A 27,919-nucleotide genomic window follows, 5' to 3' on the forward strand; every position below is an offset into this window, starting at 1 on the left:
GTCCTTTGCATTAGGCAATGATTCACATGGACACAATGAATACATAGCTGGCTAGCCACCTTAACCATCCCAGCTATAACAGTCTCTGTGTTGATAAAGAGTCTTAATAATACTATTAAAAGTTTCAGTGCATGCTAAAATATGTAGAGAACTGTACAAGGGCTGCAGAGCTATGATTTTTTTTTTTTAGCAGATTCTGAATGATACCAACCTAAACGAGGAGATGAGAGGCAGCATTATGGTGGCCCTTTTGCCACAAGGAACAGATTTCAGAATTTTCACCCTATAGAAGATGATAACATTTCAACTTCTGGTTTTGTACCAGAATGATTTAAAAAAAAAAAAAAAAAACCAAACCCTGAGATTAAATTATTTATTGTTACACAAAATAAAATGTTTATTTTGGTTTATTAAGCTCCTTTGAAATGCATATGTTAATAGAGATACAAAAACTGCTGTGGTTCTCTGGGAAATCCAGATTATGGAAATGACTGGGCCCTCAAACTGCACCTACCATTAAGCACCGAGCTCACTGCTAGGAAGCCAATGTTATCTTCTGAAGAACTCAAGTGAAATGAAACATTCTAGCTCAGCTCCATTTAGGTCAATGCAATTGAAGCTGCTCATTACTGCTTGATATTCCCAGTGTGATTCTCATTTTTTCAGCAGAAAGCTGAATTTCCCATTAAAAATAACCATTCATATGGAAAATTTCCAAGCAACTCTATTTGCAAATCGTCTGTCTGACCAGAGGACCTGTTAGCATCAGGACTGTGCAAATCATTCTCAGTGAACTTTTGTTCAGTCATGAAATACTAAACTGTATAATCGGCTCATTCTGACCAGTACCTTATCTTTTTCTCTGTACTTCATTTCCAAACTGATTTCTGTAGCTATTGTCTTGAAAAGACTGAGAGTTAAAACCAATAGCTATAATTACATCTCTTAAATAATAGCAAACACACTTTTCTGATGTCAGTGCTGCACCATATGCCTAAAGTTCTTATCTAATCTAAAAGATCTAGTTTTAAAAAACGGGTCAAAATCCCAAAGTATTATTTTCTTCCTCCATTTTTTTGTGTTCAGTAATTACTGAATTTAGAAAAAGCACTTTTTACTCACCTGCAGTTTACCTATTTAGAGAGCCTGCCTGTGTTTCCTGCTGGTTTTAATAATTTTTTTTTTTTTTTTTCCCCTCACTGTAGTTGGAACTTCATTATTTCTTTCTGTGTACTTGTACTGAACTGTGATAAATCAGCAATAGTATGAGACTAAAATATGCCTTCCAACTGAAACAAAAGAAAACCATCCAAGGCACAGATAATTACTATCCTTAGACCGCTGTTAAACTATGGAGGATTTGTCTTTATTGTCTTTACAACCAGAGTCTTGAAGGAAGCACTGTGGTTCTATGCATTTCATTTTAGTTTCAGTGCACAGTATTGGTTAATGCAGTCAGATGGGTTCCCTCGATTGCAAGGATAATGCTAACCAACCTCTTGCTCTCAGTCATCAAATTGGCATCATTTTGGAGTTTGCTATCAGGGCAGATGATCTCAGCATTTCTCTTTTGACCCAGGGGAGGAGCTAGGGCTCTGTTAATGGAGGGAGATGGATTCACTTTGGGGCTGAGTCCTCAATGTAGATGGCCATATATGCACTGGGTGTCCAACCTCCCCTGCTAGGCAAAGGATCCCCAGTGTATTCAGTGGAGTTGGGGATTTTTCAGTAGACCAGCTAGCAGGAGCCTGAGTAATTGGGTATAGCATAGGAATCTAGTGCTGATTCAGATGCTCCAGCATTTCTCCCACCACCCGTGCCCCAAATGCTTCTCCTGTGTCATCCTGTCCACCTTGGGCTCATGTCTCAGGTGGGAGCATCTTAAATGCCTTACGCCTGGGCAACAGTGCTGAAGCCTTAGACACCCTGCTGACACATACACATGCAAGTGTAGTTGTCTCTCCATAGTGCCAAGTCCAATCTCTACAAGTGCAGTACATGCAGCATGACAGACTCTCCCAAATGCCCAGCACAAGCTTGGCCCTGCAGATGGCTGAGGCTCTCAGGTCCTCACCAAACTCATCTCTGGTTGTGCATAGTTTACCTTTAACTTGTGCCCCACATGAAGGCTTAACGGGACCTCCCTACCTTTGGGAGGCTGCCTGTGCCCCAGGTCTGCTTCAGTAGCTCTAGCAACCTTCCTACCTTGTAACTAAGGTTCTGGCTGAGGACTTCATTTTACCAATGAGAGAAGTGAGAAAAACAAGTCTGATTCCCCACTGACTCATATGAGACAGTAATCAGTGAAGCATTTATCACACTATCTCTCCAGCAGTGCTGCAGACTGAATCCCCTTGGGATCCTCTGCATAGCTCTTAGTTTGTAACTTTGCCAAATCTTCTCATTATCTTCTGACACCTTTTCCCCGAGAATGCTGTTATGCAAAAACAATTTCCATTAAAGTTATGAGTGGGGGGGAAGGAAGGGAGAAGGATAAAAGGGAGGTTTACATTTGCAATGGTTGCTAAAACCTGTTCACTGAACCGTTAACCCTGTCACAGATTCTTCCTCTGCTGAAACACTGGCTCATCAGAGTTGACATTAAAATTAATCAGGGACAGATTTACCAAGGAAATTAACTGTAAACTCATTCACCCTGTAAGTCACAAATTACAAACTTTTCCTGCATAATTCTCTGCATTTATAAAAAGACCTGTGCTGCTGATACTTTTCTCTACTTTCAGTACAGTTATTCAGGCAATAACGCATGTAAACAAAACAGCTATAATTCTGCAGAATTATCTCCTCTGACGTTGAACTGTACTTCAATACTGTCTTGCACACAAGTTCTTTAGCATTTAGTAAAGGCAGATGTGAACTTCAGGTAATGCAGTCTATTAATTTTTTAGATCATGCTAATGCCACAAATTAGGGTTTTCTGAGTTGGGATAATTGGGAGTTTAGATAGCTTCTTCAGCAATATTAAAACCCCCAGGTATTTGCATCAAACAGGCGTGCACACACTGGATTTAGAAACCAGATGAGAGCTCATAGAACTGTTAAGATACAAACTAGGTAGTAGGAATGATGCACACATTATTAAAGTACTTAAAATGTCAAGTTTATAATAAAATTATCACTTTTATTTCTCATTAGATGTGAATACAGGAGGAAGAAGATCTTCAGATTTGGGTTTGGTGTATACATTATGATTTAGTTATTCAGAAGGGCCAAGAAATTAAATAGCGATGGAAATAACATCAAAAAATTCTTCAATTTTTTCAAGTGGAAAGTCAGCAAAGCCAGTCACATTCCATGATTGTTCTTCCTATTCAACCTGTAAAATATTCTTGTGCTCCAATCTGCTCCTAAAAATAGTGCTTAGGGCAATATGTGTTAAGAAACACAATGCTTAAAGTTGCAAGACAACTCCACTTCTCTCTCAGCCTTAAATTTCTCAGATACTGCCTCTGTAAAAGTCTGCAATTTCTGAAAACAAAACATGTTTCTTGTAGTTAACATCACCATCTCACCTTTATCTTCAGGTGGCTTTGAGCATCAATCCCTGACAGCCTTTGCCTTGAGCTGTGTGTACTGATTTACACTTGTGCCATGATAATACAAATTGCTACACAACTAAAATGAGTGTTTCACATTCACTCAGTAGAAGAGTTAACAGCTAGGGTGCTCTAAGACAGCAGAGCGTGTAGGACTTCAGCTATGACCTACAGACCATGTCCTCCATGATCCGTGTGCTTCCACCCTCCTTGACACTCCTGGGAAAGACTTCTGGTGCCTTTGCAGCACCTGCATTTGCTTCCAACACCCTTCTCATTGCTCCCATCAGCCCTGAGGAGCCTCACTGAGCAAGGTGTAGCTTGGAGCTGAGGTTGTAGGGGGAGAGAGGGGTGAGAAAAATCGCTGGGTTTCCTTCAGCTTATCAGAACTCCTACAAAAAGGTTAACTCAGCTTTCAAGCAGAGAACATTGAGGTTTTTTGAAGTCTCAGGACAAGCATTGATAAAGTTCCAACTGTGACATTACAGATGTATAACACAGATGTCATGCCAAATATGTGTCAAATCAGGAGGCAAAGATAAGCTCTTCCTCTTGTTCCTTCCCTGTTCACAGCCATGTCCTCATGTTAGTTTAATTCGTTCTGTGAGGGCTTGGCTCCTACTCAACACACTGTGGGGATTTACCTTGGCCTCCTGGCACTCTCAACAGAGCTTAAGATGTTGCCCAGATGCTTATAAGTATGCTTATGTCTGGGCTACCTGCAAAACACTTAAACCATTATGAATAAGGGGAGAAGGATCGTTGTACAACTCTAGGTTGAAGCTTAAGGATTTAATAATAATTGCTCTTGATTTCTTGCCTATACTTCCTATACTTTCTTTTTTTTTTTTTTTTTTTTTTTTTAAGGGTCTTTAAATACAAGACACTGCTTTGCAGTATATGCAAGCACTAAGTGCGTGATAGGAAATGAGAACCTGGAGACTGGGCAGTAACAGCCCAGACCTCATCACTGCTGCATCAACGCAATTTCTTACACTGACAGAGTGAGGGCCCCTGAGTGTGGACCCTCCAAAACAGCTTCTTTATACTATTTAATGGTATGTGATTGAATAGGGATTACCAAAAGCTTTCATGAGATCCTGGAAAGAACAAATAGAAATGACTTTCAGTGGAAGTCAAATGCCTAATTGGTTTTCAGCTTCAATCTAAAGTAATGACAATAGTGGAAACTGCATTTAAGGAAGAATAGTTAACTGCTACCCCCTAAAGCAGTCACCTTGTGCCAATCACATGTCAGGAATGCTAGTGGTATGGCCTCATCAAAGCATTCTACTGTCCCTTTATGTAGCTTCTGAAGTACAGTATCTCTGAATAATCAAAGTTGCTTGTTTTACTGAAGAATGTTAAAATTACTTTAAGGTATGAATTAATTCTTGGTATTATTTCCCTGCCTTCATTAACAAACAGGAGACTGGCATTCACTGGGTTACCACTGTGGCCCATTGGTCCCGTGTCCTCTTGTTTCTTTGTGGTCATAGGAGGCTTTAAAAAAAGCCCACAACGTATATTAGGGCCTTGTGAACATGTATGAGCTACTCTGCCAATGGGGGGAATTTCTGTGTAACTTTGTGTATCTAGTAGGGTGCCTATAAACTAATTATTACATTGGCTTATGGTTCAGTGGATGGAAGACTCCACCACAGATTTAATTGTTTACAATATATCTTTTTGATTGCCAGTTCTTACAAATATCATTCATGTATTAAAATATCTTCAAGAAAAGTAAAACATTGTAGCATTACTAAAATATGGGAAAAAATAACTTCCTGTTTGCATGGACACAATACTTCACCTAATTTTATTATCTAGAGATAACAAATCTATCATTATTGATCTATGCTGTATTTGGTATGCATTAACTTATACACATGTTTCTAGCTGTATCAAGAGGAAGAAGTAATGGAAGTTAAAGTCAGGAAATCAGTTTGTATGGTGTGTCTTTACTGGTATTTATTTAATATTTAAAATGTTATAATAAGGTAATGTAGATTTAATTAAACAAAATAAAATAGCCTGTCTACACATAAGTATATTCATAAATTGCAAAATTTATGTTGAAATGATGTACTGATGTAAAAGCAATCATTTTTTCTGAATGAATAACCTGTAATTTAGGGTCTAGACAAATTGTAAATATAAATTCATCCTGGCATAATGAACTTGTATTCAACCTATCTCTTGGAAATTTTATGCAGTGGTGACTAATTTCTACTCATCTTTTTTTCCTGGTGATTATGGTCACTGCAGTACCAATTGACTCTTTTTTTACTTTTTAAAAAGATAACACCTGTCTGCACCAAGTAGCAAGGTGCAGAGAGCACAGTCAGTTAGGCAGACACGATCCTAACTACTGGGAAGTTAAATCACCTATTATTTGCCCTGCTATCAGATTGAAAATGGTAATTGCTCATTTTAGCAGTATTCTATAGCACATCAGCTTTGTAACAGGTATGTTACATTAGCTTGGCTTGGTCTTTTTAAAAGTTAAGAATCTTCCAAATCTCTCTTCAACAAGACCGACATTAGGACCTGTGTAGCAGGGGGTTTTAATACCTGGTTAATTTAGTTCTCTTAAAAGTGCAAAGCAAATGTAAGTTTTTTATGCTTTGAGTATTTTTTTGAAAGATTGCTGCAGCAGAACTGAGAAGAGAATTCAGATCTCCTGAGCTTGTGGCCCATGGATATCACCACAAGGCCACCTCTCCTTTTTTATCTTTGGGCTTTGAAGTACAAAGACTCATGCACACAGGCAGTGAGGTTTTGAATGCTGGCAGAGCTAAAAGATTTAATGCAGGTAGAAATAACCAAAAGTCTGCTCTTGTGACAAGCTGGGTATGAAATACTGAGAAACTCCAAGAAATGATATAGCAGATCATGACATTCCTCCCTAGCTGTCTGTCCTAGGCATTTACGTGTAGTGTAAATCACTGCATAATCTCAATGCTTACAGAATGTTTCTGGGATAAGGAACTACAGTCTGCATTTTGTAAATAGCAAAGTGAAGAAGAGAGGATAAATGACTTGCCCAGAGTTTGATAAAATCTGTATTTTAACTGGGTAAGAGAGACAAAATAATCTGTGCAAATCTTCTATTGGGTACACAAGTGAGTAGAATTTCTCACCTTTCCCTACTAAAAACCAGCCATAAACTACTCTGAAATTATAGGCACAAACCATGATTTTAATTTCATTCCCTTGGATAATTTGCAAGTGAAAACATCGTAAAATAGGTGGTTGGGGGATTGCTTGATATGTAGATGGTTCTCCTAATGCTTAGATTACAAATATTCCCAAGGTTCAATGAACATTTTGCTATTTTTATTAGCCAGCTGGTTAATTTGAGACATTTTACATAATCTGCCCTTTTCAGCAAATGTCAGTAAGTAAACTTTTTGCTTCCTTATTATATCTGCTTCACGTGATTTTTGCTGGAAAGCTATACTTACAAGGAGTTTATATCATACTGTCCAAGCTGTCACTGCTATAACCATCTGATATTTGGCATGCTCCATCTTGCTGCCTACCTGATGACAGGGTTCTCAAAAGCTTTCAAAGGTGCTTTAAAATGTATTTGCCTCTGTTAAAGAGAAAGATCAAGTGGTATAGAATACTTTTTAGCTGCAAAGTCAGGCACTAAGCCTTTTATCCATTAAAGACTTAATGAAAAAACATATTCAGAAAGCTTCCTGTTGCTGTTTTAAATCTAAGCTTTAAGCATGTTTTCTTATTATCTATATCTAGGTTCTGCTCTGTAACAAATGTTAACCAGATAATAGAAAGCACTCTTTCTTCTGATTGGAAAAGGTAATTTAGTACTGTCTCCAGTGTGTCATGCCTCTCCTGTACTGAGGACCCCAGAGCTGGACACAGAACTCCAGGTGTGGCCTCACCAGTGCTGAGTAGAAGGGAAGGATTGCCTCCCTTAACCTGCTAACAATGCTTTGTGTAACGCACCCCAGAATACCATTTGCTTTCTTTGCTGCAAGGGTACATTGTTAGCTCATGTTCAACTTGGTGTCCACCCCAGGTCCTTTTCTGCCAAGCTACTTTCCAGCTGGGTGGCCCCCAGCATACATTGATGCATGGGGTTGTTCCTCCCCAGGTGCAGAATTTGCATTTTGCCTTGTTGAACTTCATGAAGCTCCTGTCAAAATATTTCCCTGTGGTCTTGTTGAGCCCAATGGTAACAGGGATATCCAAACAGTCTAAGTGACAGCACCAACACAATTACCATGCCAGCACCAGACAAGATGGCTTTTTCTGCTCTTTACTATATATGATTGCTTCATTTAACTTTTCCCCTGCTCAATATCTGGTCCAAGTATTCATCTCCTGTATTCATTCAATCAGTGAAGTGGGATCAAGAATTGAAAAACTCATATTTAAGCCTGAAGGAGGCCACAGTCCTTTTTCCTTACTATCGTGGGTGGGGAACACAGAATGCATCCAGTTTTCACTCTGTGTTCTCAATACCCAAATCACATTTATTGGAACAGGCAGTTATTTCTACATGGTTTATGAACACTTCATTCTTACAGTTTAGAGTCATATGACACAACCTATCTTCCCTAAAGCAGCTTTCTTCTTAGACTTGTTTTCTAAAATCAGCCTGATGTCTTCAGGTACAGAAAATAGCACTGTAATTGTAAGAAGGGGGTACTTACTCAGTATTGTGCGTATCGATGGTGTGAAAAAGTTCATGCAGTTCTTCTCCACTCAGAACTCCATCAGCAAAGTAAGCTTTGAATTCATCAAAGGACAGTTTTCCATCATCTGAAACAACGAAGAAATGGAAAGTGCCTTAGTTTCATTTATGGTTTTGCTTGTTTACTTCATGCAGTAAAAGAGGAAACTATTGAAAACTTCTAGCTCTTCAGATTAAATGTGGAAACCTTACATATTTGATCAAGATACATAAAGAACATGATGGATGCTAAATGCATTGGCTGTTGTATCAGAATCCTCAGTTTTCCTGGTAACTCTGTTATTCTTCCTCATCTTTCAAGCAAAGATAGTTTGATTTCGGTAAGTCTGTACTGACAAGCACATCAATATAGTCTTGTCTTTGCCCTGATCCTATTCACTGTGGCTCCTTTCCATCCTGCCCCACACTTCCCCTACTTGCTCCCTGCACGTGTCCTTGCCTCTGTATGGAAAATCAGGGACCTTCTGAGACTGAGTGGGGCAGAGAAAATCCAGGGAAATGCAAAAGCAAATATTTGTTGAAGGAACATATTAGTTCAATGAAAATTTCATCAGCTGTCTGGAGCTATCCATTTCCCTTTCCTTTTCTTTCTCTTTCTTTCCTCTGCTCCCTGCCTCCCACACGGGAGACCGAGAGTCAAGTGCACAAGTCAATGGCAGCAAACTGGCGCTTCTCTCTACCTAAAGACACTAATCCAATACACTGTACTGGCTTGCAGCATTTTGATTCTCTTCATAAAATGCATATTTCTCACAAATCTCTATGCCTGGTGTGTAATTGACAAAATAAATTAAAAAGAAAGTTTGATTTTCATGGAATAAGAAGAAGCTCTGTGTCTTCTTCCACTTGAATGAATTGCAGCTCATTTTCTTGGTCAGCACAGAAAATAATAAATTTCTATTTGCTAGCATGCAATTCATCTGAAGTCAACACCAAAATATAGGAACGGGAAAACTGTTTTGGACATATATCAGAGGTCAGTGAAAATCCTCAGATGGATTTTCAGATGCAGTTTTAATTGATCGTTTCATATACAGTGAAGCTCAACTAGGAAGAATTTGACTTTATTTTCTAAGTATCTGCTGTTTTCATTTGTTTGGGACAAAGCAATTCATCACCACATGGGTCCTGATCACCATTAGTAACATGTTCATGTAGTCAGGAAGTGTCTGCAGGACTGATGGGACTCAGACAGAGGGGAAGTACCATATGATAACATTTACAAGAACAGGAATGGAATGTACATTAATTCAAGAGGAGAAAGTCCTTATTACAATTTCTACTACATTATTTAGTGGAGTCTGTTTCATCTGTTTCTTAACTTAGCTTTAATTATAGCAAGACCTTGACTACAGGAGGCAAAATCCTTGAGATGAGATGTGTTAAGCAGATTCATTTCAGGATGTTATCACTTCAGAATGAGGCTCTACCCTCCTTTTGTCAGATCAAACTCTGCACAACCATCAATGCTTCATAAAGGGTATTCCAATAACTACTACAACATTTAATTGAAGAAGGGATCATACTTGTATCTCACCTCACTTACGCATGTCTGATAATCCCAGAGAAATTGCTATACTGCAGATTTTCCATTATTTTTTAAAAATTATTATCAGAAATAGATAAAATGTGCCTCAATATGGACATCCTTTCCCACTCACAGGGTGGCTGTGGCTGCAGTGACAGAAGTGGCAGATTTAGGCTATTGTCTGTTTTGGAAAGTAAGACTCTGGGTGCAAGAAGCATTAGACTTTGTTAACTTTGGCCTCTAATCATATCACAATGACTATTTAAACAACATACGATGGTCAGTACAACTATTTTTTTCCTGAGTATCTGATTCAAGGCTGAGGAGAAGGTGACGTGAGAACCAGACCAATACTTGTCAGCAGGATGTCGAAAAAATTAAAGAAAGAAGTTTGCAAATAGAAAACTGACCCCACAGAAGCCCATGAGATTTCATCAGGGATCCCTCAGCCACAGCTGACATTTGCTTCTCTCCTGAAGAACAGCTGTCCCTCTCCTTTGCTGTACAGGTATGTCTTCAGAAGTGCATGGGTCAGGATGAGGCAAATCCATAACTTCATTAAAACAGTTAGGGCAATTGATTCCTCACTGACTAGTGTAGTGAGTTTTAAATGCAAGACTGATAATTAGAAAACAAAAGCCAAAGAAAGAAGATCCAACTTTTATTTTTATTTAGAAGTTTGAATGGTTAAGCAGTAGTCAAGTTGTAATTTATCTAAACTGACTGAGCCTTCACGTGAAGCATAAAGAATATTTTCAAAGCCTAGCACTTCATAACTCTGTTTTGGGTAGCACTGAATTTAAGTTCATGTCTCTTTCTCTTCCACCAGTAACATATTGAATCACTCATAGGGCACTAAACAACCGTAGACAGAAAGACTAAGAAGTCTTAAGCATCAGACTAATCTGCAATATATCGTGTCCTAATTTTATAATGGTGAAGAATCTATTATAAAGGCAGTATCTGAACGCTGTAACTACATGCTGTAGTACAGCATGCAGATTTGAAGAGCAGAGCTGAGGATCTTCCTCACTCTTTTACTTCCTACTATTTAATAATTTCTTTGACTTGAATATATGGCTTCAAATATGTAATCCTCAAGAAGTTTCAAAACTGTACAAATTAAATGTCTGCTTCAACAAAAATATTTTGAAGTGTTTAATATGAAAAGACAGATTTTAGCTGGAGATAATCATCATTGCGATCAAAATAAAATGTCAAGATTTACAAGAGCTAAAAACCAAGATGGCACAGCACTGTGTTGAAGGTAGGAAATTTTCTTTGACAAAGTTGCAATGACTACCTAATTGAGAATCTAAATACATCTGCCATTTGGCACTGGTTACAGAGAAGGAATATCAAATATTGAGTGTGTTGAAACAAGCTTCTTTTCACAGCTAAGCTTCCTTTGGCTCATACAGATATAATCGATTGTTTAATCAAACTGTGTCTGTAGCTTTAGCCTTTGCTGGGAAAGGTGATTTGCATGCAAGTTATATACATACTCAAGAAACTAGTGATTTTTGGCAACTTTCCTGAGATAAACATATTATGAGTTTACTCATAGAACAGTCTGGATATGACACAAAACCTGAAACATGTGTCTGTTTATCTCTGTTCTTCAGCATCATTTGCTTTATATCCGTACAGAAAATCAATGATCTGCCAACAGCCAGACTGGGTACTTGAGCTATTTTCTTTAAATTTTATCATCCAAGAGCAGGCATAGCCTTTTGCTTCATTGCTATTTATTCTCAGTAACATTCTGAATGTTACTGACATTGACTGACACATCACTGAGCTTGTTGCTGGCAAAACCCAAGGAGGTTTGGAACTGTTTCGTTCTTACAGACTTCATGCATTATGTTTACTGAAAAAGGCTCTGATTCTCCAGGGCATTTCTCTGATTTTGTATGTGTATAAATGTTTTGCTAGTGGAGCTCAGGAATCAGCCACCAGTGGCCCAGGCCACCCCTGCGCTTCCTCAGTGCTCAGATGAAGCTCAGACCCAACCCCTAACAAGTGCTCCTTGTGCTGTTTAATTGAAGACATGTTTGCCTAGCCAGGTTTAGAGGGGTTTTTAAGTGTCAAAATGGCTTTTGTTTTAAAGTCTGTGTTACATATCCTCAGCACTGCCTCACTGGGGCACACCTTGATGCCCTTGGAGCACCCAGATAAATATTGTCTGATTTAAGTGCTTCAGAGCAGCTGAGCAGAAACCTCTATTACAGATGCTTCAATCCTTGCCACCGGCAAAGCGACAGGGGATCGATGATTCATGGAAGACAAACTTCTTTGAAGCCATTCATCCCTCAGACAAATCAACCTTCAGTAGTGTTTGCCTTGGCAATGTTATCTGAAAGAAGCTGTTTTGCAAGCCTTGCTTGCTTTGTGTATGTTTTCTGATGTCTTTCAAAAGCAGGGTTTCTTCAAAAACAGTCACAGTTGCCTGTCCTCCTTGGACACTCCTGACTGGCAGACAAAAATATAAACAATAAAATTAATCTCGCCAGGTAGCACTTGCAAGTTTAGAAATATATTTACACTGTGATTTCAGGGAGCCTTCCTTCAGGTTATAATTGCATTCTTACATTTATTTCAGTAAAATTCACCTTTCTATTGGATAGATGTTTTTATGTTTAAAATAGGCTCAAGTGATATCCCCCAGCCAGTCTGCTCCAGAAACACTAGTAACCTCCAGGACACATTTTGGATAGCTTATGACTTCAGTAGACAACAGCATATCTGATAAAGGAAAGCCACACACATACTCTCTTTTTGAGTTGAAAGAAGATTTCAGTGAGTGAAAAGATATCAAGCAAATAACGAACAAGGGCATATATACATATATATATATATATATATATATATATATATATATATATATATCTGGAGTCTACATGTCCAAAGACGGCAAATGGTGAGTCTGAAGCCACTGAAGGGAGTTATGGTGATGTAGAGGAGCAGGATGTCTTACAGAGATGCCAGCACATGCTGGAGGGCATCAAAACAGCTTCCATTCCCACCTATTTTGGGCTTCTTGTTGGGACTGTGAGCCTTTCCTAGGAGTGAAACATGCCAGTGGGCTCCACAGAGGAGCACCAAAGCAGTCTTTCCATAGTAGGAGCCACATCAGATGGAGCTCATATGGCTAAGTGGCCATTATTCCAACTGTTATGCTGGAAAATCTTAGCACATGTAACCAAGTGGTTGTAAGTGGACTAGATTAACAGGTTCAGGTTTAAAAGTAGGCCCTTAGTCTTTACAGAAATGATAATGTTTGGAATCTGGAGTGCAGAGTCCAACCCTGCAGTACCAGGGAAGTGGTATGGAGAATCTATTCAGAACCTGGGCTCTGAAACAGGAGGCAGAGTGGTGTCTGCAATGGATCCAGGTGGTCAGGAAGCAAACAGCAGCGTAGCAAGAGTCCCTGGAGCCTGTGCTACAAGGATTTTGCCTTACAAATCCATTTTACCAGTACTGATTGAATAATTTGAGAGCTCAAATAATCAGTGATGTAGTTCAGAGAATTTCTGTGCTCTGTCTTCCATTCAGAATACACGTTCTGCAAAGACATCCAGTAAATCTATAGCTCAAATGCAGCTACTATGACGTCAAGACCTGGCACTTCTGGCTATCATGGTGCATAGACATTCTCCAAGGGATCCCTACACATTGCTGTTTTTCTCAAGGAAGGGCACGCAAGACCTGGGTCATCCTGTCATGCTGTAACATCTCTGGTCAGTCCATGTGTGTGGAGGAGAGATCCCCTGCACTGCTGCAGCTGCCACCGCACAGCATTACTGGGGGCACTCTGAGCTAGCTGAAGGCCTTCTGAGATGCCAAGACATTGTGGACCCAGATTAGGAGATATTGGCCAAGGAAAAATTATGAAATCAGGGACTTGGCATGCTTTGCTTTGGTGTAACTCTAAAACTTTTATTGAAAAAAATTTAATACCACAGGTGGTGACCTTCAGAGTGCCTCCAGGCAAACTCTGGTGGTTCACATTAGAGTGATTCAAGAGATCTCCTTCCTGAGGTGCTTCCCCTGCCTCTGCCAGGCATATTCACTCAGTCCTCTGGGATAGCTTAAATTAGCATTCTCAGCTACAAGATAGCATGAGGCTATACTAACAGATCACATCTCAAAGCTGCACGGTCAGGAAAGGCCCCAGGGTGATCTTTACCAACAACTGATACTGTTTCACTTGATTGTAAATCACTGCAAGGCTAATGGGATGCCCCATGTCCCTCTTAGCATATCAGAAGAGAAACACCTCATGAAGACAAGCAGGAGAATAAGCACATATAGGTGCTGGAGTCACATGTGTGTGGGGCAACTACTGTTGCTTGTGAGATGAAGGAGGTAAAAAATTATCTTGATTAGGAAAGACTGAATGTGGCAGTTCCAGTTTTCCATATTGCTTTTCCCTGCTGGCTAGGGTCAAGATTTTACTTTTTGAGAGGAATTTAATGTTTGGTTTTGTTTTAAATATAAAAGGGAATTAAATAAACAAAGAACTTTAATTTTAGCCAGAACTTTTTCAAATTAGCTTTCCTTTGAATGTATGGAGTTTTGTAAAGTAGACCTGACCAAAACCTCATTTTGACATGCAAACCTGAAACTTCTCCTTTCCAAAAAGGTCATTGTGCAACATCTCACCTTTATGAAATTGCTTTATTCCCCGCAGGGTTTTATGTTGGTTTTGTCAATATTATGAACCATATATTTCTTATAAATGTGGTATTCTGTCCCTATGCCTGGTCCTTCCTTTAAGAAAGTCACATGACCTTTTCAGTTACAGGAGGAGTATGGATATGCTCTGTACAGAGTGGAGTTGCTCAGCCATGAAATAAGAATTATAGATAGAGTTTATGAAGCTGATCCCCTTGTGGAAGCTGTGCATAGCTGATATTTCCAAAAACAGGAGGTTAACAGAATGATATATGTGCCTGGGCTGGCAAAAAAGGAAGGCACTACCCCAGAGGAATCAGTGCTTGTACAGCTTCTTTCAAATAGAGGAATGACTGTTTGATAAAGGAGTTTCTCAATTAAACCCAACTGTCATAAATCATTGCAGTATTTTTGAGTAACAGCAATTGAGCAGGATTTCTTGGCTCTTTCAGTCTCTTATCTTACATTGTCTTTGCAAGAATAGTTGTCTTTCCTTGTTGTGGAAGCCAAACCTGAAGTCCCACAGTCCCTAAATTCATAGTAAGAATGCTATCTCCTGTAATTCTCCTATTTATCAGCTTGATCCACTTTTTTGGATTTTTTTTTTTTTTTTTTTTTTTTTTTCCCTGCCAAGCAAGTACCTAGTAAGGTTTTTGATGATAAAATTTTTTTGGAGCATTTTAATCTCACAGACAACGAGTATGGTAGCTCTGACAGAGACCTATTAAAAGTGTATGGGTTAACAGGAGCCTGTCATGGACAGTAACATAGTATTTGTTACAGTAAGCCAATACTTTGTTTCCTGCAGCACAGAAAGGTGACACTGAAAGTGTAAGTATCTTAGTCGTTAACAAAAGCTAATAATCTGTGTTGACAACAGTGTAAGCATGTTAGATGAGCTTTCAGTTTCTGAGAAGGTTCTTAACATCCCAGCCCTAAACCAGATCTCATTAATGTGGCCTAAGCCTGTGCAGTGCTACACTAGCAAAGTAGAAGTCCCACGGACAGCTGATGGTTGAGCAAATACAATCAAGCACATAAGAATCGAAACCATTTCAAGCTCATGGATTTAAAATAATAGAACTTAAGTGGATGAACTTCGCCACTTTCCTCCCAATAATATGTTGTAAAAGACCCATATATAGGTATGAACTCCAGTGACCAAAGTCTCTAGGGCCGATGTGGCTTCATACTGTTCTGGAACAAGTAAGTTTGCCACAGATCATGTGAGCCGTTTCCTCTATTTTAACAGCAAAGTATCAATAATAAACTGTGGGGTAAGCCCACTGAGGACTGGAAGTCTTCCTGACCATCGTAGTGCTGTGGGTCCACCAGGGCTGGGACAGAGCATGAGCTCAAAGTCCAGGGCAGGGACATGAAGCTGCAGGGTTTTTTTTTTTTTTGACTCCAGGGAGATGACTGCTGCTCTGCACCATGCGCTCTGACTCTCATCACTCCTCAGGGTAGACACATAAACATCATTTCAAACACCGTGAGGAGGTCTGCGGGGGATGCCCGGAGAGTTTGGCTGTGGCTGGCACATAGCTAAGCTGGAAAAGCATGGCTGAAGGGGAAGGTCCTTCTCTTCCCCATCCCAGCCCTCATCTTCGGATTCAGCCTGCACCATCACTGCCCTTCCAAGCCACTGGCAAGCTGACTGAGGGAGACAAAAAAAAAAAAAAGTAACAAAAAACTCTCACAGTGATGAGTTTTGTGGTCCCCAAGCTCTCTGAAGAAGCCTGCCCGTTGTTGCACATGAACTGGGGCAGGAATATGCAGCAGGAGGTGGGCTGTTGGGGTGGGATTGCCCTCTCAGCAACAATAAACAGTTATTTGACAGGCTCAGTTATACTGTCAAACTGTATGGCGATCCCTTACTGTCCAACAGCTCTTCCTTGAAAGTGACACACTGATTTTCCCAGAAGTATCCCTTATGCCTTTAAATACCTGAGAATGCACTTTATCGAACCTACAAAATACCTATTTTCTGAGGATTGAGTGGGAATTACTTGTCAGGATTAAACCTGTCTGAGCTGTATGTTTGACACTCTTCAACATTTCCAGGAAAAGGTGGAAGTCTGGCCCGTGCTTCTGCAAGAAGTCTTATCTCTGTACTTCTGTAAAACAGTGCTGAAAAATTGCGAGCTTGTATTTCCTTCTCATCCTGTGAGATCTAACTCTGGTTATCTAAGTTAAGTATAAATACTATTATGGTAACTGCAGAGCTAAAGAAGCTTTTCATAGCCTCAAACATACTGAATCTCACACTCTGTGTGATGCAGAGAAGTAGTAGGGGTTTCATTTCTCTGATGGGGTATGTGGCACAAAAATGGCAGTGTAACTTGTCCAAAATTGTACAGCAATTCTGAGATGGGACAAAGAGGTAAAGTCAGGTTCAAGAACATGACCACGTATACCAGCAAAAAATTCCAGTGGTTACACTTGAGGTCCTTACAGCAAGGACATTTCCCTGCTGCCACCAAAATAGAAGCATTTGTGAAGCCTTACAGTACTATATTCCAACTTACTGAATTTAAATAAGGGGGAAAATATATGTGGAAGGAAATACAGTTAGTAGCATGAAGGCAAAACTTTTGATTAAGAACATAATAAAAAACTCATGACTTCTGTACTATAAATATGTGAGTTGCATTCAAGGCTTTATTCTGCCTACTGACATGTCAAACAAATACATAACTGCAAAATGTAGGAAACAAATCTGATTGCTGGATATAGCCTACGGTGTTTTTAAAAAGTAATAAGATGGAGATACTAACAAGTATTTCAGACCTTCTTGTCACACCCACATGCACCCAAAGTGCAAATCAAACACTCATTCCAAATTGTGAAAACACAAGTTCTGTCACTAAAGAACCTGTGGCAGGATCAGTACACAACAAAATACATTGCATCAAACTTGTAGAAAACAAGAAATGACATGGGGGATGGCTGTTTTTCCTGTTAGGATGTTTAAAGCATGACTTAAAATGCTCAATCAATGGTATTTGCTTTTTTTCCAGAGGGAGGGTGGAAGATACATAACCGGTCTTACCATTCTTGTCTGCTCTTCTTAATATCTAAACAAAAAGAGAGAGAGAACAGAATCAGTTTTGTTTTTTTTTTTTTGTTTGTTTTGTTTGTTTTTTTGTTGTTTGTTTGTTTGGTGAAAGTTTTTTTTGGTTGGTTGGTTGTTTTTTGTTTTTTGGGTTTTTTTTGGTATGGGTTAATAGCACACAATGCTGTATTTAATGGGCATTTATAGTTTGAGCTCTACATCGTATTTTCACAAGACTGTATAAAATTGAAAAGCCCTTAGTGTGTCCCCATCCTTCCCTCAGAGTATTGTTTTCTTTGACGTCTCCTGTGCTGTGTGCACTGAAAACCAAGACCATAATAAGAATGAGCTTTATTTTCTAGCTTGTGCATGGCTTATAAGGATGATGCTCAGACACAAAACCTGATACTGTATGGCTACCATGCTAGGGGATTCAGGGTTTAGAGAAGTGATTTCAAGAAGCAAGTAAGGTTGATAGCTGGGAGGATGTGCTGAGCATCTGTGATGGTTGAAAAGGCTCAGGGTTTGTGTGGGTGAAGGAAGCAAAGAGATAAGTCAAGAGAGGAGCTGGGTGGCATGAGGGATCAGACTGGGTGTGGGAGGCAGTGAGATCAGATGTGTGGGAGCAAATTTGAGGATTGCTCTGATAGCAAGTAGAAACCAGATATGGCAGAAAGGAGAGAGGGAAAGCATAGAAGTTTATAAGCTGGGAAAGCAAGGGCAGAGTGAGGCTACCTGCTGCATGTCCCTCCTTGCAATACTTCTGCCATGAAAACTGTATGTGACCCCAGCTTACCCGCACAGTGTGCCAGTCTGCCTTTTCTCCCCCCTGTAAATGGCACTGCTGGAGAAGCTATTTAAATACATAGGTGAGAGCCTGTAACTTCTTGTGCAAAGTCTGAGATGATCCTGGGGGTTGCATCCCAGGAGGAGAGGTGGCAGAGCCTTCCAGGCCCAGCCCTGCCCTCGGCGGGGGGACACAGCACCAACCCATCCGGGACTGTATGCAGGTGCACTGGCCCTGTCGTATGGCTGGTGACACACTGGCCTGTCCGCCTGTCCCTGCTGGAGTCCCACTGCAGGTACCACCACGTTAACCCACGCTTTGGAGAAGGGATCAGTGATAGGGAGTGGAAGCAACAGAGGGAGTCTCCTGCAGTTTCTTTGCTCCCTGCTCTCCAGGTGAGGTGGTTTTGCTGTGGCATGGGTCACCATGTGACATTTCAGATATGTGTGATTGCCATCCATTGTCACCCTGCTATGTTTCTGGACGTAGTCCCCATCGCTACTTCAGCCTGAGCCGCAATGGGGAGTCATCCGGGCAACACTATAACAAGTTTAGGCATGGGAAGAAAGCAAATCTTCTGGATATAGTTCCTATTTCTGCTATGAATATCAGTAAAGGAGTTTCAAAATGGTGACATGTATTATGGAGAGATAACAGCAATGGAAGCATTTTCTGGTTTGATAAACTGCTAGTGGTATTTAAACAGCTTCTGCAGCACATGCCATAACTGCTCTGCTCTAGAGGGGAAACCAAATGAGAAACCCAAGGATCCAGATGCCAAGCTCTGTGGGAGCATTTTCATGACTGTATTCTGTAGGGTGGAGTTGGTGGGGAACTAACAGAATTGTGACCCACATCCAGGACTTCACTAATGGTCTCTAAACTGAACTTTGCACCGGACCAAGTTTACAGCACATAAGTATGAAATAAACTTAGCAAGATGACATCTTCCCTCACTGTATACCCAAATAAATCTTATCTTGCAACTCAGTTTTCAGTATGAGGATTAGACTGTTTAGGGGTTTTAAATTTTGATTCTTAAACTGCAAATTGTCTCCTAGTGAGAACTAAAGGCTAAATGCAGATCAAAGGGAAGATCATTAAAAGCATTAGAACAAAATTATTATTTATTAGAACAAAATAAAAACTCTTTCTACAATTCTTAACAGGTGAAATACAGTCCTAGATTCCTGGCAGGTTTGGCTGGATTTTCTGGGGAACTGTTGTTGCTCTTTCTCCTGTCTCACTAGCAAGCAGCCTTGTTTCCTTTTTGTGTCACCTGAAGAAAAAGTCACCCTGCTTGCCAAGGTAGGCACCTCCATGCTGCCTGTAGGACTTGGTGCTGCTCAGGAGTTAGTAACTATATGCTAACAGATGGCAAAGCCTGTGTGCTGAAAGCTTTTGCAGATTTTCAGCTGGAAGCGGAGAGGTCGTGAAATTTGGGGAGGGTGGAGACACAAGGTGCTCCGAGATCTAAAGGCTTCTTCTGCCCAGTTACACCCAGTAACAGGTAGACGCGTACAAAAGGGGGCTGCTAGCGCTGGCACCTCGCTCCTTGCCTCGTGGGTGCCTGGGCTGCGCTGAGTGCCGTGGGCACGTGCGCAAGCACGTCTGGTGGGGAAGAGCAAGGTGTGCTTCGGCGGGGGTCGTCAGTACGCCCTGCACCGGCCCGAGCAATATGCACAGGTGACCGGTGACCTGTGCCATGAGTAGCAAGGGCCGGTGCAGAGCCCCGCGGGTGTTACAGCCACACCAGGTGACGCAGCCCACACCTCGTGCGAGACTTCTATGTGAGCAAGAGCGCTGGCTGCTCAGGCTTGGCTTGTGGATGTGCAGGACTGGGTCTGCTGCAGCAGTGGAGTTTCAGTCAACTAGGAGGGCTCCGTAAGTATGGGTCAAGGATGACAGCAGTTTCTGCGTAAGTAATTTTTCTTTTTTACTTCAAAAATTACTTTGAATTGATTATTTTAATGTATGTATTTATTCATTTTTTAATTATTATTATTTTTAATTAATTTAAAGAATACCCCTAAGGAAATGTTAATATCCTTTGGGCACTGGATAGGGACTTTGACACAAAACCAGTGTGAAGGTTGCAAGGTTGCATCATCAATCGGGTCTCAGTCTCATCAGGTCTCTGCCTATCCCCCCGTGGGACCAGCACCTCAGTGCTTTCCCTTTCCATGCAGCCTTACAGCCAGTCTCTTGCTGCCTGGTCTAATACGCAGTTGAGTGTTTATACAGGTGGGGGGTTACTTCACTGAGGGGTAATCACAGAGCTGCACACCCTCAAATATCTATGACATGAGTGTACTCTCACAGGAGGAAGGACCCCCGGTGTTCAGTCCCTGCTTTGAAGCAGGCAGAGATTAGGTTTGAATTTAAGGTTTTCCTTCAGATCTAAGAGCAGAAGTATGGCAGCAGCCCCCTCCTCCCTCCTCTTCACCAGTTTTGTGAAAGGCATCTGCTCTTCTATAAATATGAACCTGACACTGGTTTAAGAAATTGCTGAAAACTAAATAATTTTCATTTGAATTGATTTTTTTACATTGGCTGACATAAAAACTTTTCAGTTTATCAGATATTCTGACCATGTGCAGACAGTTTCCTAACTCAGTGTACAGAGTTACACAGGGGAGTTGGGTCCATTTAATGTTTTTTAACTCTCTCCTGGCAAGTTAGGTTTCTCTTCTGCCTTTATGATGTATGCCTGTAATTCTCCTGTTTCTCTTACAAGTGGTATTTATAAGACAAAAGAGCTGCATTTTCATTATACACTTGAATGGAAATAATACCAGTCAACAAAGAGTCTAATTTAAATGATTTCTCATGGAGGCTACAGAAATCAGGAGATAAGCAGATGGGATCTGCTTGAAATAATGTGGGGAAAAGGCTGGGGAACTTCATGTGGGCACATTACAGAAAACCTCTAGGTAAAGGGTCCTTTAATAAAAAGCATAATTTCTAGCTGATATTGTGGACTAAACCCAGTGTAAGAGTTGGTATGGAGTAGGTCAGGGCTCAGAGTAGGGTTGGTCTGAATATTTGTAGGTCTCATCAAGGACAGGGGATACTTTGGAAATCTTTGCGTGGGACTTTGCCTTTTATCAGGACTTGCCTTGGACCAAATAAATGCTCTGTGTCGGGTAAGTTTAGACATTAAACTTTACAGCTGCATCTTGTGAGATGCTGACCCCCTGGCGATGGTTTAGCACAGCAGCCCTGAGGGGCAGGATGGCCAGGCGAGCAGGAGCACCTCACCGGGCTCCCCCTCAAAGGGCTGAGGGGCTCAGGGTTGCTCTGCACATCAACCCTGGGCACCTCAGCTCCATCAAGGTCCCTTGGGATGGAAAGGAGCCTGCACAGTTTGGTAAAAAAACTTTTGCAGGGTGAGAAACTCCTCAGTGAAAAGCCGAGGAAAAAAATAAAATAATAAAAATCCAAGCAACGTATTTTGAAAAGTGTCAGCATTTTCACCCAGCACCCCTCCTAACCACCCCCGAACTGCTAACCTGCTCTCCTCACACATGCATGCCGTCAGAAGCAGACTCTTTCCCCTCTTTAACATTGTAAATGGTAAAAACATTAAAAAAAAAAAAAAAAAAAAAAAAAGGAAGAGGAAGGAGAAGGGAAGGGGAAGGGAAAAAGGAAGAAGAAAAGCAGGGGCAAGGGAACGACGAAGACCCACAGTTTTGCCGGGCTTCACCCCCTTCCACTCCAGGGAAGAAATCATGGCCCCAGGGGAAAAAAAAAAAAAAAAAAAAAAAAAAAGAAAAGGAAAAAGAAAATGAGGAAAAGCGGGGGGGGGGGGGGGAGGGGGGGGAGAGAGAGAAAAGGGGAGCGGGAAAGGAAAAGAGACAAGGAAAATAGGAAAAGGCACCCCCCCACACACACCCCCCAAACGCTTGCAATGGCTGTCTGTGCTGGAGTGGGGGTTCATGTCAGGGGTGCCGCGTACTCACATCGCGGAAGATGCGCAGCCCCGCTCCCAGCTCCGCCGCCATCCGCCCGCCGCCGCCGCCGCCGCCGCCCGGAGCGGGGGGCGGCCCGCTGGGCGCGGTGCCCGGGGCCGGGCCGCTCGCCCCGCCTCGCGGGCCGCTGCAAACCCACCCCCAGGGAGCCCGGGGGGCGCGGCTGCTGCTTCTCACCCTCGCGGGGACGGCGGGGAGAGGTTGTGCCGCTCCACCCTGCAGCCGCCCCGTCGCATCTTTAAAGTGTGCTCGTAGCTCGGCTGGCTTTCTCTCCAGGAAAGCAACTTGCAGTCTGTCTTTGTCAGCTCAAGCTTTCGTCATCGTTTTGGCCTCCTTCCCCTTCAACGCGGGTCACTTGGGGGGAGACCTTTCCGGAGCCCCAAGACCCCAGGCTGAAGACGCTTGGAAGTCTCAGCAGCGTGGAGGGGTGACGGGGCGTAACCGTGCCTTCCCGTGGCTGATGCAGACACCGCGATAAGCTGCGCTCTGCAAAAGCACGCGGGCTCGAAATAAGGCCCTTGACTACAACCTTCAAAGTGGCCTGGCCAAAAATCAGGGGCTGTGGGGACTTGGTTGTGCGGGTGTTTCTGGAGGGGAGCAAGGTGTGGGATGGGGCAGGAGCGGGCTCCGCGGGGTGAGGGCAGTGAGGAGGAGGATGGCGGGGTGAGGGGGAGAGCGGCTCCGAGGGAAACTGCCTCCCGTGTTATTTCCGACACATCCCGAGAGGTTGGTTATACCTGGCCGTCGCGTAAGGGGGCTTTGTCTGTGTTCTCCCACCATACACCGCCAGCAGATGGCATTGCAATTATACATTATATACTGCACGTTATATTGTTATATTTTATTATAGATGATATTATGCTTCATAAAAAAAGTTAGAGTGAATATTTTACTTTAAAACACCTTAATGTATGAAAAGCTGTGGTGTGACTTGCGATGCATGGGTGTTTCTCCTTCTTCTACCTCCTTTTCCACATTTCAAAACAAAACCTGTGAGAGGGAAGAGAACCGTCCAAAAGGAAACAGATGGCATTTCATGGGTTGAGAAATTTTTATCTCAATTCCTAAAGATGACTTGAAAAAGAGATGGAAAAATCATCTCAGGCTAGTTTTGCTTTTTGATAATACTGAAAGGGTTTTATTTAATCTGATTTTTATGATGGAAGTATCAAGGTATTCTTTGCAAAGAGAAAAAAAGAAGAAAAAATATCCAAAGGTTGTCTCAAGAGCCAGGAGGGTGAGTGGAGACAAGGAAAAGCTTCTTTATACCATAGAGGGACTTGGTTTTGTTAAGTGTTATAACCACCACCAACAGTTTACATATTCAACTTTATTGACTAATTACTATCTTGAAATGAAAATACTTTTGCTGAAGAACTGGTATCTTTCCCCTTTGGTTAGTCTTAACATTCACTGTGAATATTTTAAGTTTGTCTAGAGAAATCTTCCTTAAAAACAGTAAGAAAAATATCGTGTATTCCTGATACTTTTTAGGGCAAAAATTAAAATACCAAAAGCAAAAATAACTCCTAGGCTTTTTACTGTATTGGGAAGCATTATTTCCATTATTAAAGAACTTATTTGCAAATCACCTTTGCATGATATAGAAATGTGAGGACTGTTTAAGTAATCAATTTTAAAGACTTTAGTTTTCAGGTTCAGATGATAAATCTGTGAGTATATGCGTAACTTACTGGTGATACTCTTTTATACCACTTTAAAGTTATCTGAAGTAGTATCTCAATTTTAACTACACAAGCAGGGTGAAAGCTCTGAGTTTTACCAGCTTCTTTATTCATTCCATGATTTCCCTCACTCTGAGCAAGAGGCTGTGAGGCGGAGGAGAGGGGAACGCGGCCCCATGGTTCTCCGTGATGTGGGGGTACAGGTATGGTACCCGCTGCCTTAATGGGAGGTTGATGGCTTTGTGAAATACCCAGGTGAGGTTAGCAGAGATCAGCAGCCAGTGATATGCTCACTTCTGCAGCCACAGACCCGTGCTGCTCATAAACTACTACAAGAAATAAAGTTGTTTCATGTGCGGATGAGGATAAAACCTAGAAGTGCCTGATCTTTTTCTTGCTGTGTGTCAAATCACTAAACATTTGTTTAGAAACCAGCCTACTGCACCAACATCTTCACTCATGTGAAATGGTCAGCCATTATTTAATGGTTTTGCCCTTTTATCTGGGAAAAACAAACAAATGAAAACTGGCAGCAAGAGCTAACTTATCCTTGCTGTGCAGCAGGCTGTGCAACAAGAGCCATTGATGATGAGATAGATAGCTCAGCTTCTTTTTCACTGAGGAAATGCAAGCTGCCTAACCATCTAATCAAGTTTCTAAATCACTCCATGAAGTTTAGCTATGTGTGCTGCCTCTAAGTGATGTGAAAAACTGTATATAATGCTTATGTCAAAATATAACCTTTCTGGCAGAACAGCTTGCACCCTCAGGTACCCCATGGGTCTGTAGTGAAAAGTACTATTTGCCTTTGGCTAAGGAAATGGATCTGCTTTATGGTCCTTTTTTCATTGCAGGAGTTGATTGGTACCTACCTAAAGAGTTGAGTTAGCATAATATGACGTCTCCCTTCAGCTCTCAAAACATGTTTTGTCATGGTTTGACCACCTGGTCTGGTGCTCTGTAGGTCAACCCCAAACCAGCATCTGTTTTGAGTACTCAAATGCTGTCCCCATGTAATAGCTCCCTCATGACTTTTCTTGATCATAAACTGTAAAAATGTAGACATTTCAGAGTTAGTATGTATATTGCCGTGGCTTGTTATGTGAGCAGTAACAGAGGATGCTAGAGGCCACCTTTCATTTCCATCACCTTGTGTCTTGCACATGGACTAATCTGATCCAAGTGAGGAGCCAGTTTCTTTACAGCTCTGTGTTTCCACAAACGCGATTGTGAAGATGGAAAAGTGAGTCCCCTTTCATGTGGTATCTGTACCAGTGACAGCAAGGATAGATGTACTAAATCTCAAAAGGAGTGATGGTGTGCTTGCAAAAACTTTGAGTCAACTACCTATGAAGGGAGTGTGTGGCTACGTGTAGTTCATTGGATGAAAATCACCTCAAAGTCCCCAGCTCCAGAAGCTCACTTTACACTCATTTTGATCCCTCCTGGGGCAAGACCCAAGTCTGCTCTCATCCTGCATCCCTTCCTGCCCTCCTCCTTTCCCTCTGGTCCCATACTCACTCTTTGGTGGAAAGGAAACCCAGACACAGGCTGGACTGGAGCCACAGTGCACTCCAATGGCAATCTCGTGTAGACAACCAGGATGCGAGATTTACATCAGCAGATGAACCTGGATGCAGACTGTGTATATTGGAGCTCTTTCCTAAATCACCAGGAAAATAAATGTAATGTAAAGTCATAATTACACATGAAGAATTTAGTGAGATGCTGGCTTCCATGTCAGTAAGAGCTCCTGCAGGAGGAAACCACACAGCTTGTACTACAATGTTATTTTGTTCTTTTTGTTTATTTGCATGCTCTCCATAAACATGTTTGGGAAAATCACTGAAGACCTACTCGTTCAATCCAGTGTTCATGTAGGTTCCTAAGGCCAGTTTTTCTTAATAATTCAGTGCCTTTGACAGACTCTTCCCAGACAGTGGGAAATGCCAAGCCTGGGATCTCCTGGCATCTAAGTCAGGCTTTAGACCAGCAGCTATGGATCTCAGTCTCTCTTTACCTTTCTGTCTGTAGGGGACACATAATACTCCTGGGATAGAAAAGTATCATTATAGAGATAAACATAATGGAACAGTCCTGGGTCAGTAATGCACAGCAGTGCATTAGAAGTGCTTAAGTAAACTACATGTACATCACTGTACACTGAGTATCAGTAGTTCCTTGCAAGATGTAGCACACAATTTTTTTACACACTCTTTCATGAAGATCCAAACAATTTGGTAGATTTAAGGACAACTTTTTAGGCACATGCGAAAAGCATAAAATGTGTGATGATAATATAGCATGTAGACTCTCCTATGCACATTCTGTTTATGACCAGCCCTGCAAGGGTGTTTTGGAAGCAAGCAGTGTAATAAAAATGACTCTAATGGGGCATCCAGCAGAGACTATGGCTTATGCTGAGAAAAAGCCTGCTGTGTGGCTGGATGGCTAAGTCAGATATTTACTTATAGTATTTAAGAAAATGAACAAAGGAAAAGATCAAAACATGACAGAGAGCCAGAAGCAGAACAATACAAGAGCACCAGTAAAAAAGATGCACTTTCATCCTTTGTATTTGTAACATTCCCAGAAGAAAAGGTAGAAGGAAACTCCTATTGTCAGTCTGCAGCTAAAAATAATTTCCCATTTAATCCAAACCCAAAGAGATCCACTTCACAGTACCCGTCAGACTCAGATATAAACAATGGTCCTGAGCAGTCCACACACCCCAGCTCCTTCCCCCCTCAGAAGGGGCATCATAAGATTATTTATATTGCAAAGCTTTAGTTGCTAATTATTTGTCAAACCTGGGAGGACAGTTTTTGCGTACATCTGAAGAAGGGTGTGGGGCTCCATCAAAGGGTGAAGTCCAGTCTGAAGGGTCCTGGTCTATATTGGCTCTGAAGAAGCCATTGACTACAGAGTAAATTTAGGAGCCTGGTTAATGTATTCAAGTGCTTGAGGCCTGTTGGACTGTGTAAATAATTACTGTTTCTTCCAAGGCTGTGTACCCTCCCACCAATGCCTACCTGTGAGTAACATGTTTTGAATTAAGAAGTGTTGCTGAATTAAGAAGTGAGGACTGCTGCTGAGAAAAATGCCACAGGCTTTTTGCCTCACAACTGGGCCAGAAGTAAGAGCATATATACACGTACTAGACAGCAGAGCAATCTGGGAGAGTTCCTGAGACCTATGACATGATGGTTTTGGACTTTGGCAAAGCTTCAGTGCCTAAGCTGTGTTTAGGTGCCCAAGTATTTTTCTAGGTGCAGGACACCATCCTTCATATGCAGCAGGAATTTAATTACATGAATCCTATAACAAGATCATGGAACTGAGACGAGTATGTCAAATTCAATTTCTGTAGCTAGATTGGAGAAAATTAGAATATTTTTTAAGAAAAACTGTATTCCAATGATTTTGATAAATGAAGAATTTTCTCTCTACACTTCATAGGCTGCCGATGCTTCATCTCCCATGAAGTAGTACCTGATGTGACAATGCTGGTTCTTTGCTCTTCACTTTGAAAATCCCTTGCAGTTGTTGAAGTTCTGCTGTCAGAAGGGGCCACCTGGCTTATTCTAGTTCAGCGATTTCATCACTTGCAGCCACGCTGACAGCTCAGAGTGTGCGGGCAACCCCCCGAGGCAGTCAATGCTCACAACCTGGTGGCACATCTCCTGGTACTTCTCACCCGAAGGAAGGGCAAGGGCTCTTCAAGGTCTTTCTGACTGATGTTTGTGACCATACTGTTATAACTGTAGCTGATACTCTGTTTTCCTTTCAGAGGATTTTTCTCAGGGACTGAATTCTTGCAGAAAAAGCAGATATGGAACCATCATATTTCAAAAAAATCTCTAGCAACTTTATATTGACAGAGCATTCAGTGACAAGCACTCTGCTCCCCAACTGTTATCATGTTCCATCCTA

The 27,919-nt window shown here is 41.4% G+C and overlaps 1 protein-coding gene across 1 annotated transcript in view; it reads right to left on the minus strand.

The window, feature by feature from the left end:
* The window catches only part of NECAB1 (N-terminal EF-hand calcium binding protein 1), a 61,801-nt gene extending 39,051 nt beyond the window's left edge, over positions 1-22,750 (minus strand). The window contains exons 1-3 of the mRNA XM_042786254.1: positions 22,293-22,750; positions 17,541-17,565; positions 8,243-8,351 (exon numbers count right to left, since the gene is read on the minus strand). Of these exons, the coding sequence (XP_042642188.1) occupies positions 8,243-8,351; positions 17,541-17,565; positions 22,293-22,334 (176 nt within the window). The 5' untranslated portion in view covers positions 22,335-22,750. The remainder of the gene's footprint in view (positions 1-8,242; positions 8,352-17,540; positions 17,566-22,292) is intronic.
* Positions 22,751-27,919: the final 5,169 nt, after the last annotated feature.

Source organism: Tyto alba, unplaced genomic scaffold, assembly GCF_018691265.1.
Source record: "Tyto alba isolate M040663 unplaced genomic scaffold, T.alba_DEE_v4.0 Super-Scaffold_9, whole genome shotgun sequence".
In the NCBI taxonomy this organism is placed as follows: Eukaryota; Metazoa; Chordata; class Aves; order Strigiformes; family Tytonidae; genus Tyto; species Tyto alba.